This window comes from Lepidochelys olivacea (genome assembly GCF_965140295.1).
Source record: "Lepidochelys olivacea isolate rLepOli2 genome assembly, chromosome: 1".
In the NCBI taxonomy this organism is placed as follows: Eukaryota; Metazoa; Chordata; order Testudines; family Cheloniidae; genus Lepidochelys; species Lepidochelys olivacea.
Window position 1 is genome coordinate 323,948,744 of NC_140411.1, and position 12,972 is coordinate 323,961,715.

The window sequence follows — 12,972 nt, forward strand, 5'->3', positions numbered from 1 at the left end:
ACACAGGCATCTTGGGACATTGGTGCTGCTGTAATTTCATGAATGATGAGTTCAAAGCAGTACACCTGCAACCTAAATAAATAACAAATTTGGCAGCTGCACCGAATAAACCCAAAACAAACACACACATGCTACAAAAGCAGCCCATAGATTACAGTGTTCCTGCCAGGAGTATGAATAATCTGCAAAGAGGCTGAATGTAGGAGTAACTGCTGGTTCAGAGGAATATAACACCTGTTAGCACATGGTCTCAACCCCACCCTTAACACTCCTCCGCAGCTCCTGTTTTAGAGGGTTTGCAGAGCGCTCTCTCTCTCTCCTCTCTCTCTCCAGTGTTTTTAAGGGGATCTAGCACAGAAGTGGCCCACTTCTGCTATTCCCAAGGCTTCCACTGCTGTCTATGATATTTTGATGAGTTCCAATGTACCTTTCAGGATTTGGACCCATACCCAGTGTACAAACTCAAAAATATTAATGTTGGTACAACACAAAAGCACCCTGCAATATCCTGAACCATTCGACCTGAACTCTCTTGTGCACATTTGAATAGAATGTTTCCCTCCCAAACTACAAGGGTGCTAACAACCATCCTCTGAGATGCATCGTGGACTTCTCAGAGGAAAATTGTGTTTGTGTTTTCCCAGTCTTTTTGTGGTAATACAAGTAGCTGGTGGAAAAGCATGAATCCCTGAGGGATTGACCATTATCAGTTCACTAAGGACAGTAAGTGTTTAATGCTGTTGTGGTCAGTCATTGCCATTAAAAGCATGTACCGTACGCTGGAATTAAAAGCTGGTTTGAAAAAGGCCGTTCACTAATTTCCAGTTGTATTTTTAATCCAGTAGTAATAAATCATGCATTTATCTTAGATTATTTTTCTCTCTATGTCTAATAATCCAGGGGCTCTTCATTTTCTTCTTCCACTGCGTTTTTAATAAAGAAGTCAGGAAGCACTTGAAGAATACTTTAACTGGAAAGAAACCCCTTCCAGATGACTCTACTACAACAAGAGCTACATTACTAACTGTAAGAGGTCGACTTGGAAAAAACGTTTTCTTGTTTATAGTTGTCAGCCACCCACACGTATAATTTTAACTAACTTGTCCATAACAAAATTAATTCTTTCTCCCTGTTTTGAGTGATTCACTGAAAGCCTTTTCATTTTAAAACAGAAATGAAAACTTTTGGGAAAAGGAAATTATTTTCTTCAAGTAAAATGGAGCATCATGAAGCTATTAGCTATTTGCACAAGACTTTGCAAATACTAGTGGCATGGCTTTTTACTAAGGACTTCTTTTTTTATTCCCACAAAGTTGAAAGTAAAGGCAATGTCTGTTAACTGTGGTTGTGCACCTTATTCTAAACTGATTATTTATCAGCAGTTTTCTGCCCAGTTTGTAAAATGTTAACTTGTATAAGTGGTGGTTGAAAGCTGTTAAGTAGAATAGCTAGCTGCCACTGAAATTATATTGCAATATTTTCACGTAAGTAAAAGCAATTCCTTGTTTATAAAAAGATTCTTGTTTACAGTTTCCCCCATAAGGTAATATGTAAAGATTTGTTCTGAGTAATTATTGCTTGGCACTTTTCATGTTCCTACTTACAAGACCGTTACTTAGTTCCCTGGGAGGTAGCTTTTATTATCTTCATTATACAGGTGAGAAACTGCGGCAGGGAGATTAAATATCTGATTCTCAAAAGTGTTGAGCAGTCACAGTTGCCCACAGAGAGGGTTAATGGAAAACTTTACCTCTGCCACTAGACCCCCTTCCATGTGGAGTCCCAACAAGAATCAATTCTCTCTCCTGCCCTACTCGACATTTATATGCAGCCATTAGGTGAACTAGTGAGATGACATGGACTCAATATACAGATGACACGCAGCTCCGCTTATCCTTCACTACCTATGATCCTACCACTAGCATCAAGATGGCCAGTGCTTGGACGAGTTCAGCTCATAGATAAAGAACAGCAGGTTCTTTAAACAGAACTGCAGTAACACAGAGGTGATGCTGATGGGCAAAAGAAAGCATTCTGAGTAGTTTGCAGCCACAATACAGCCTCCTTTGGTTGAAAGTACACACCCACAATTGGTCAATTCAGTCCATAGTTTAGGGGTATTCTTGGATTCCTTGCTGATATTAAGCTCTCCCATAAAAGCACCTGCTAGTAATGCTTTCTACCATCTCCAGTTGGCTAGGAGACTTAGTCCCAGCTTGGCAGATGAAGACCTGGCCTCATTTATTCATGCCTTTGTCACCTCTTGGCTGGACTAAAGTAACATGTTATACCTGGGCAGAAAGCTTCAGCACCTAGGAAATTCCAACTAGGATAGAACATTGCAGTGCAACACAGGCTACTGCGAACACACCATACCTGTCCTCTGCTTCCTACACTGACTTCTCATCGAATATCAAGTAAAGTTTAAGCTCATGGTCCGTATCACCAACGTGCTCATTGGCTTGGGCCCACAATATTTAGATGATCACCTGAATCTCTAGGATAAGGACTGTGGTCAACTACTCTCTTCCTCAGGCACAAGAAAATTCTACAGTCAGGGTAAAGCTTTCTGAGCTTTCTCAGGGGCTGGTCTGTGACTGAGACAAACTCCCACAAATGCTAAGGGTCATCACAACCGTTACTACCTTCCCTTTCAAAAGCCAGGTGCACTTCTTAAATCTGCCTCCTCTGATAAACACCAAGCAGCATATACATAAATAACCAACCTGCCCTGCTAAACCAAACCACTCCACTGAACGCAGAATTCTCCTGCTGGGGAGAGGATGAGAAAGAGATTGAATCACACATGACAGATGTTAGTCACGTTGCTTAATGCACTGCTGGAAGGTGCTCAGATACTGCGGTAATGAGCGCGTATAAGGACTTATAAAAAGAGAAAAGAAAGTCAATGGGAGCTGAGTTTGTGATGCACTTCTGAAAATCAAATGCTGTGTGACTTGTCAGTGGCCAGGGAAGAAGCCTGTGTCAGAGCTGGGATTACATCTCTGGAGTGTCTCATTCCCAGTCCTGTGCTCAGGCCACTCAAACGGTGATGCTCGGGAGCTGAGAGACATTGTTTGCAGTGGGGGGACGCAGTTCCTACTCAAAATGTGCAGTCTGGGGGTTCATGTACTTAGACGTTCCTCTGCTGTGTAGCCATTCTGGGGGCAGCTGAAGGAGAGATGTTTGTTTATTGGTTATCATTCACTACTACTACTTTTTTCCTCAGCGATCTCTGAACTGTAACAACACATATATAGAGGAGCCAAATATGTATCGCACAAATATTGGTGAATCCACAGTCTCCCTAGAAAGCACCATCAGGTCAGCCAAGAGCCACAATAGCTACCTTGCTTACATTCTCAGGTAATCGGGTGGTGGGTGCATGGCTTTCAGGCCTTTATTTTTCCCTTCTCATTGCTTTTGTGAGAAAAAAACTAACCAAAACCAACTAATGTTTTAGTTCAAATGCTACTAGTGAGATGAGAAACCTGTCCTGTTCCTTAGCAATTCTCTTTATGCAGTTGTTATCTTTTCATCTTCCTTTATGTATTTCTCATTTGCATGCAACTTTAGTGGGCAATTCAAACTATAATTAAAATGAAATACTAGAAGTATTTTTGCTATTAGTCCTGTACAGCTTGCCTGTTAAAATGTTAAATTTGACAGTGCATAATGGAGATTTAGGGTGGTCTCTGTATTTCTGTCTTGTCACTAAGACTAGCATGTTGACCAAAAATGTTGCTTCCCCATTTTTTAGGGATGAGGCTGCTCAGAAGCTCAGTGGGTCCTCAAGCCAAGCAAGGGCTGGTCAGACAGAAGCAGATTCCTCCATTTTTCATAGGAATCCATCAAAATCCAATGGTAAGAGCTTTTTGGAGAATTGCTTAGAACCACGTGTGCATTTCTTCCTCCTCAGCTTAATAAAGATACTTTCTTCAAAAAGATCCTATAATTAATGTAGTAACCTTTCCATCTTACTGTGTTTCACTCTCAATTTAAATAGCTGTACTGGCATGACAAGATATAAAGGTGTTGCCATAGTTATTGAGTATCTTTATCTGGGACATGATTTCATAGTAGAAATATCATGTGTCTATTTTGTATTAGGATCTATTTCTGATTTGATGGCAGGTTACCACAAATTGTGTGATGGTTTGTGCATTCTCTTTCCTTTCTCACAAAGTTATGCACAGTTTTTCTTCCTTGCTTTTCAGATGGAAATTTCTTACTGGTTGAAAGTTTGAGGAAGTGGCTTCCTTTTACTACTTTGTATTTTTTTCCAGTAAAGTAGGAAGTGTGTCTCAGTTTCATATTGTTTATATTTTGGATCTGGACAAATATATTGTTGCAGTTTAGCGTTGTAAGCATGCTTTTCAGTTTTCTGTTTCTATGTCTTCTTGGTGCTTTATGTTGGAGGGTGTATGTGTTGCTTTGACCAAGATGGCGCCAGATGACTATTTTGCACATTGAATAGCAGCGAGAATTGTGCTCTCCAGCCACTGTGTGTACATAGCAATTATCCAACAAATGAACTTCAGTCACTCTCTTCTTCTCACACGTTTAAACACATTTAAATTTTAGCAACAGTTACAGGAGCAACAATAGTGGACACTAAACCATATAAATTGTTAAAGTATCCTATCCAGTTAGCTGTACTGTGCAATTTTGTTTCACTTGATTTCCTCAGCTGAAGACTGCTGCACTAATAATCTAATCTCATCTGACTGGCTGGGCTGTGTAGGCATAAGCATTCTAAAGTGCCCATCACCACAGTATCTGGGAGCCTACAGTGGTTTTCTTTCACTCCATTCATTTGGCATGTAGATTTCCACAACTGCCTTTCAGGTTCTAATCCCTATGTTTTTTGCCTCCTCCACTTGCACAGAACATGATTCTGATTCTGACAGCGAGTTGTCTCTTGATGAACATAGCAGCTCTTACGCTTCCTCCCATTCATCAGAGAGTGAGGAAGATGGGATTGAAACAGAGAAAAAATGGAACACAGCCACTTCCAAAAACAATGAACGCGGCCCAATCCACAGCACTCCTAAAGGTAAAGCAGCTGCTCATGCTGTAGGAATAGATTTCTTTCCCATATTATAAAATTAATTGAGTAGTGGATGCATGGAATTGACCAGGATAGTGTACAGCTAAAGCTGTTTTGAATCCCTGTTTTCTTATTGGTGGTGATATCTAAGAGATCCTTGTTTCCTCAAGCTCAGAGGATTTGTCCCCTGTGGTGAATGAATGCAAGAACAAAGGACACTTGAGCAAGTGTGCACCAGCTACTTAGCGTACCAATGCAGCATAGCTGTTAGCATTGCAGAGGGACCCTGCAGACTGTTTCTCTCCACAAATGTCACTGGAAATAGCACTACACAGCTATCTAAATATCAGCAGAGGGAGGCAGGAAGAGGCGGCAATAAAAGAGCGTGGCAATTTGGGAAAAAAAGGAACACCTGCAACATTCCTCCCCCCCCCCAATACAATAGAATAATGGAGATTTCCTGGGGTCAGGGGAGGGCATGGAACTGAAAGGTTTGAAATTAACACTTGGTATCAGTCACGTGAACATTCTGTGCACCGTGTCCCTCTGTGACTCTTTGAAGATACAGAGAGACTGATATGGTCAGACAAAACTCAGTGGGTTTTGGCTCTCTGGTGTTCATTCACTTTCCCTTGCTTCATCCCATACAGGTTTTCAGTTCCCTTTTGATTTTTACATTCAAACAAACCCAGAGTAAAATTCAACCAAAATTGCTACCATTTTCCCACAAATATAAACTGATGTGATTGAAACTCAGCCCAGCCTTGGAGCAAGTTTTGGGTTAGAGAGTGTTTTCTACAAATCCATTCATTATTGTAGCAACTAGGGTTATGGCTGAATTGACAATGATGGCTTTAAATTTAGCTCTTTATAATAATACCTTGACAATGGTAGGTGCTTCCATCACAGCGTTTGTTCAGCATTGTGCATTTTCAGTTTAGCGAGCTATCCCAACGTTTGCTTTTATTAGCCTCAGGCATACAGGGCAACTTCTGAGTTCCTAGGAAACATGCTGCTGTAAGGCTGCACGAGATATCTCCTTTTTCTTATCAAAGAAATGCACAATTATAAGATTCCTTCATGGAAAGGTTAATCTTCTGGAAAGAACATTATAGAGCCATTCCAGTTTAAGGACCAGATTGTGCTCCACTGCTGGACAATGAGGGAGGGTGCAAGGGGATGTGCTCCCACCCCCTATGCACTACTGGCCAGTAGAGCTAGTCAGGCACATAAGGGATGAAGAGTATGCTGCTGCTGCTGCTCCCACTCTGTGACAGGTTGCTCCAGGAATAATTCTGTCTTGGGGAAACAGAATTCCTCTCTGAGCTCCACCTGGAGCAATGTACCAGCACACTGCCACCAACTAGGACAGTATTTAACTGGCAGGATAGAGCCCTCCAGCAAAAGGCTGGCCTAGCTAATCTTTAGAAATGGTCTGCTGCAAATGACTGTTCCACTGAAACTGTTGCAGAGAATAGGACTAGTTGAGCAGGACTGGAGGAAAGAACCTCACCTTTTGCTGAAGGGTGGTTTTCGAGCCAATGTGTTTTTTTGCATTGCAGTTGATTCTATATCCAATCATGTGAAACCCTATTGGCCCACAGAGTGTGTAACAACAAGCGATGGGGAGGATCCAGGTGGGAAGCAGAAACTGAAAGTGGAGACAAAGGTTAATGTAGAGCTTCATAGGGAAAATCAAGTGAACCACAGCAATGAAGCACCTCGAGAAAATGAGAATGAAGGGCAACAGAAAGAGAATAAACCTATACAACAGCAGAATAACCAGCACCCGGAACAGAGGAAAGGTAAGTCAGCCAACCCAGTGCATTAGAAAGAAACAAATGAGAGATTAAGTGAAAAGTTTTGTAGATTCTGTGACGGTAACTCAGAGATCCCAGCTGAAGGCCTCTGTTGCCACGTTAGAAAAGTGGGGAATTTGCCAAATTCCCGTTCATTCCCTTCAGCCTAATGACTTCTCTAGCAAGCTGCAACAAACTTGGCCAGAGGCAGGCATGGGCAGGGTTGGCCATCAGCACCATTCATGTTCTTGCAGAATATGATTGCTCTGTAGGGGCATAATTCAAATTGGCTTAAGTCTGTGTAACCAGAGAGGTCTGTGGAGGGGCAATAACTGTAGGGACTGTTTTTGGATGGGTCTAACCTTTTTATTTTAACATGGAATAATGGTGGCAAACTTGAAACAATCTGCCTAATAAAAGGTAAATGTTGCTTTTGCATTTGTTCGATTAAATAAAATTACCAACATAATTAAAACCCCTGATCCTCCTTTCTTTCTATTCCAGGCATCTTAAAAAATAAAGTCACCTACCCTCCCCCTCTGATGGATAAGAATATGAAGAATCGACTACGGGAAAAGTTATCGGATTATAATCAAACCACTATCTCATCCAGGACTGCTTCCTTAAGGACAAATGATGGGGTTCGTTCACCCTCTGACACTGGGGTGACAATAAAAAATCCACGGAGAGAACAGTCTCGAGATCAGCTGAATGGAATGGCCATGAATGTTCATGTGGGAACAGTGAATGCTGAGACCTCAGATTCTGAGTAAGTGCCAGTTTGAGACTGTCTTCCCACAATCACTGGCTTCTGACTTCCGCTCCTTTCTCTTCCCTGCCCCGGGTTCACTTCCACACGAGACTGCACCATCTCATTTTTTAGATTTCTAGGCTACTGGATTAAAGACTTGGGACAATGACTGTGATAACCTCTTAATTATACAGCGCCCCATGCCCAAAGGCTTCTTAACATCTCACTAAATAGACAAAACATGTCTTAAGAACATATTACAACTAAACACATACTCTAGACTAAAGCAACCCTCTCTTTGCCCTCAGCCACAGACATGAAAAAACACCTCTCAAGCAGCCTCAAATTAAAAAGGACAGGAGGGCTAGGGCAGTAGGGGGTGGCCGGAAGGGGTCAGGGGCTGGGGCTGTAGGCAGTCAGTGAGCTTGGAGGACTGGTGGCAGAGAGGAAGTGGTCAGAGGGCTGGGGCATTAGTGGTGAAGGAAGAGGCGGTGTTGTGGAGCTGGAGCTGTGGGGGACCAGGGGGCTGGGAGGGCCAGTGGGGGGAAGGAAAGGGAGGGTTAAGGGAGGTGGGAGGTCTGGTGAGGTAGTGGAAGGAAGGGAGGGGTTGGGGAGCTGGTGCTGTGGATGAAAAAGGAGTTGGTAGGGCTGGGGGGCAGTGAGAAGGAGAGAAAGGGGGATTCCACTAAGCAGGGTCTCTTGAGTGTGGGGAATGGGAAATGAGGAGGCACGGGAAGGGACGTGAGATGCTACGGAGCAGATGCTTTGGTCACCCAGGACAGGAACATCAGGGAGTCAGGAATGGCTAGGAGCAGTGAGAGAGAGGAGAAGGTGCATGCTGAGCAGATGCTCTAGGGAGCAGGGAGGGCAGTGTTGAAGACCGAGGCTATAGGGAGTCTAGTGCAGACAAAGTAGAAAGTCGGTGGCAGGAGCCCCGGGGAGTTGGGGGCACCAGTAGGCAGAGTAGGACAGGAACTCTAGGAAGATAGGGAGGGATGGTCCCTGTGGGAGAGAGGGTAATGGGGGTGCTGGGAGTGTGGAGGGCTGCATGCAGTGGGAGGAAGGGGAGGGTAAATTTAGGGGGTAGGAGCTTTGGAGACCTAGGAAAGTCTGTGGCCACCAGCACAGGGGGCAGATGCCAAAGAGTGAATGCTCTGGGGAGTCGAGAGTGAGGAGATCTTGGGTAGTGGGAGCATGGTGGGGGAGTTCTAAGTATCAGGATGCCAGAAAGGCTGAAGCAGTGGGAGAACGTTAAGGAGCAGTGTCAGGGTGCAGGAGCCCTGAGGAACTGGGTCTCAGGAGGGCTGGGAGCAGTGTGAGGGAAAGGAGCAGATAGTTTGGGTCAAGGGCATGAGGAGCTTGGCATGGCTAGGGCGGGGGAGCAGTGCTGGGGGAAGATGAGTAGAGTTGTTAGGGAAGTCCAGGGAGCTGGAGAGAAAAGTGACATACAATACTACAGTCCCTAAAAATATCATAGATGTGATTAACAGAAGTAAATCTGTTGGGTTGAAATTGGTGCATATATTTGCCATTATGAACTAAAGCTAGATTTTAATCCCAAGTACAGCACAGACTTTCCTAAAACAGGTATTCATGGAATGATTGTTTCATTAGTAATCATGTCTAGTAACATGTCCAAAGTTCCGATTATGAAAATGACATACCTATACATTCCTTCTTTAGCCAAACTTTACTTTACATGTTCAGTTTTCCTTTAAGTACCACAATAATAACAATAAATATCCTAATTCTTTTCATAAGGAAATCGCTAACACAGCCTTAACCATGACATCGTGACCAGCTCCACCAGCTCCAGTACGCACACTCTAAACTGGTACACAGACTTCTCTAAGCTCCATCTGAAAAGTTACCCTCTGATCTTTGGAAGTTGGCTATGGGAATGTTCCCCAATTAGCCAACAAGCCTAAGTATTACTCACTAATAGGAGCTAGTTGCTGCTATCAGTAGAATTATTCACTCATAGGGAATATCTGGCCAGCCTACAATGCTAAAGAATTTATATATATACTGTTACATCTTTGTACCGTTTATGTATAAACTATGGCATGAGTCTGTTTGAAATGCAAAGTTTCTAACACCATGTAGGATTTCAGTAGTTTATGAAATGCACGCCTCCTCCTAGACATTACCAATTACATGCGTTGTACAGGCCTTCCTCTCATAATGCATTTCTATCTGCATCTCCTGTAAATAACTTTCTTCTGCCTTATTTTGTCCTTTGTAACAAGAGCGGCCTCTGCCTTGCAAGCACTTGGTGAAGCATGGTAATTTACTAAAATGGAATAGGTAGTTTCACTTGGAATTGTTTGCCTGTCTCTATTTAACCCTAAGCCTGCATGGTTACTTCTTCTCATGAACAGAGGCAGTAATGAAACTTCAATTTGAACCATCAGGAAATACTGATGACTTTTCCACCTGGGGACTACTTGCTGTGATGTCACTTCCTTGGTACCTTGGATTTCACAGGAGATGCTGCATATCGAGGATGAGGATGGTACTGCTTCCTATGGCAGACTTCTGACTGCTCATACATGAAAAATAGTGCCCAAGACCTGCATGATAAGGCTACATTGTGGTACGTTCAATGGCTGTGTGAATATGTAACTGTGCCAAAATGCATGGAGATGTAACAGAGACTCATTACAATGGATGAATGATTATAAGAAGCGTTGACTGAGTCACAGCAATGCTGCAGGAACTGCTAATGTGTGCAGCCCATAATGACTTACACAAGGAGAACAAATTGTCTTTACTCCAGTGGACCTACAATAAGTCAAATTATCAGCCTTAAGAAAAGCACTCAAAGAAGCCTCTTCCTGAGGTCTTGTTCTGTTACAGTGTGAACCATTCAGCTTCATGAACTCTAGAGAGAAGAATATCACACCAAGTGCCCTTCCTTATCTATGCCAGCATCTTTACTAGCCTTTGATGGACACAGTGTCTTAAAAAATGTCCTTTATATATATAAATATATAAATATAAAAAAATTGTAGATAATTTTATATATTTTGTATGGTGACTCTAAAGAAGGAAAAGTTCCTTTGTATATTTTACATTTATACTGATATTCTTCATTTGATGCTAGGAAATCAATGGGAAGAGCTCTTGATTATTTTTTATATTAAAAATTGCACAGTTGTACTTGAATTTGGCATTTGATAATGTAACTCGTGTTTGCATCAAAGCCACCCTAAAAATGCAGTGCAGTTTTTAAAATACTACAGTGAAATGGTTGAGTCTAAATTTATAAATATAATTTATAGGTTTCTGTTTCCAGATTATGGAATATTTTAAGGATGCAGTGCGTATTTTTGATAACCTCTACTAACAAACACCAACAAAAATGTTCATTTGTTTTGAAGGTGTTTTGGCCTCTTCTCCCATATTTTTTTATTTGGTGTTTACATTAAAAAGAACAGAAATTGAATTTCCCAGCTAAAAGACATCGTATCTTCAGCTAGTTAAAGATTTCAAAACAGTTCTTGGAGAAAAATCAATTCTGGTTTACAATATTTCCCTTTTAAAATAAAGCTTGTGTAATTTACATGCTAGTCACCTTTTGACTTAGCTTTTCATCACATTTTTCCTACTAAGCAACAAACCAGGACACACTTGTGAGGACACACTTGTGCAGCTCCCCATTGCACAAATCGTGTGTGAGGCTTTCTGCTTTGTTTTACTTTTTATTTTTTACTCTAAGTCAGCATTTTGCCAACTGGAGCAGCAACATGAGTCTTTAAGGATACCTGTGTTTCATTTCTTAACTTTTTGGGAAATTCCTGGCTATCTTGTTGTTTTGCAATACAAACACAAGTATTAAACAATTTTATGTTTCATGTGCACTATTCATATTTTCACAAGTGTAAGAAACATGTGTAGTGTCTGCCAACCTCATCTTTTCACAGTGTTTACCAAAAGAAAAAAAAAAAGGTGAAAAATAGTTGTTCACAATAAGTATGTAGGGAAATGTTTCTGTTAACAGTTCCTTTTGGCTTGAATATATGACTCAAAATGAGTCCTTAAAATTCCACTTACAAAAATGATACATTTGTTATATACCTTTTCTTAGTGTTATGTATTTCATACGATAGTAATTTTTCATAGTTACCATTTTGAAAAGTTATTAGCTGTTCCTTTGTATGAATGTGCATGTGAGAAAGAAGAAACAGAAACAATACATCAGGCTGGATAAAATGCAGGAAATTAACCAAAAAAAAAAAGCATATACTGTAGTAATGTTGGTTTTATTATATCCTTATGCATTTTTAAATCTACTTGAGGCCTTTGGAAAGGGGAAAGGATACTGTCTCTTTAAAAAAAATTATGCAACATACTGCGTGAAATTTTCTGATTGAAAAGTTTTTTATGTTGAAGTGTCTATCACACTTGACTGTGCTCAGATACCGTGTACAACCTGTGTTAACCATTTTGCATCTGTGTATGTATATTTTGCCCCAGTGAGATGTAGTTAGTTTTTATTTCAATCAGAACTGTTTCAGTAAATGTGTCAGTTGTATTAATGACAGAAAAATTACAACCTATTTTTATGACTTGTTAAAACTTTATGGCAGGTTAGACACTGGAGGTTTTTTAACAAAATATGTATTTATTAATGTGCAGAACACTGGAATTGCAGCACAGATGAAAGGAGAATAAATTAAGATTTTTAATTTGTATTCCTGCTCTTGCTATTTATTTTTCATGGAGCATTGAAGTAGAAATGGGTGAACTTTTGAGTAGCATTTCCTATCGTTTGTAAAGGAGTTGTTTGAAAATGCAGACAGAAGTAATGTTTGTACTGATAACAGTCACTCTCCTGTGAAACAGAATGGTTGAAAAACTTCAGGAATGTTTATCACCAAAGTAGCACTGTTTGCGAGATTTTAAATCTTTGGTTATGCTTCTGAGGAAGGTTGCTGAGCATAGAAATTAGAAAGAGGAAATACCTATTAAGTTAGCTTGTGCATAACCCTATAGCATCCAGCCTCATTTTGAATAAGCCAATGGGCATATCTGCGAGCTGGATGCTACATGTCATATTCTCCCAAGATGTCCTTTCCTGAAACCTGATGCCTTTCTAATGCTGAAATCTATGAATCCATTTCTTATTATGATTAAGTTAATAGGGCTCCGCATAAGCACGGGGCTCTGTCCCTGCAGATGAGCTTGCTGAGTCAGGGCCACACATTGCACCAATCTGATTTGATCATGTATGAGCATCTTACCATTTGGTTCAGTTACAACCTCTAGATTGATTCCCCCATGTAGTTATCTGCTGCGGTTCTTCCTTCTAGAACATTCCAAGCAGCAAACCAGTATAAGCTGGTTTTTTGCTTGAAAATTACAAACAG

General features: G+C 41.1%; 1 protein-coding gene across 4 annotated transcripts in view; it reads left to right on the forward strand.

Annotated features, from left to right (window-relative positions):
- CELSR1 (cadherin EGF LAG seven-pass G-type receptor 1) overlaps nt 1–12,266 on the forward strand; it is a 276,811-nt gene extending 264,545 nt beyond the window's left edge. The window contains exons 29-35 of one of the 4 annotated variants that reach the window (XM_084651571.1): nt 901–1,026; nt 3,230–3,366; nt 3,761–3,864; nt 4,889–5,056; nt 6,613–6,855; nt 7,354–7,618; nt 9,982–12,266. In XM_084651571.1, the coding sequence (XP_084507697.1) occupies nt 901–1,026; nt 3,230–3,366; nt 3,761–3,864; nt 4,889–5,056; nt 6,613–6,855; nt 7,354–7,618; nt 9,982–10,006 (1,068 nt within the window). In that variant the 3' untranslated portion in view covers nt 10,007–12,266. The remainder of the gene's footprint in view (nt 1–900; nt 1,027–3,229; nt 3,367–3,760; nt 3,865–4,888; nt 5,057–6,612; nt 6,856–7,353; nt 7,619–9,981) is intronic. The other 3 variants (XM_084651574.1, XM_084651572.1, XM_084651573.1) reach the window with 3 other exon arrangements.
- Nucleotides 12,267–12,972: the final 706 nt, after the last annotated feature.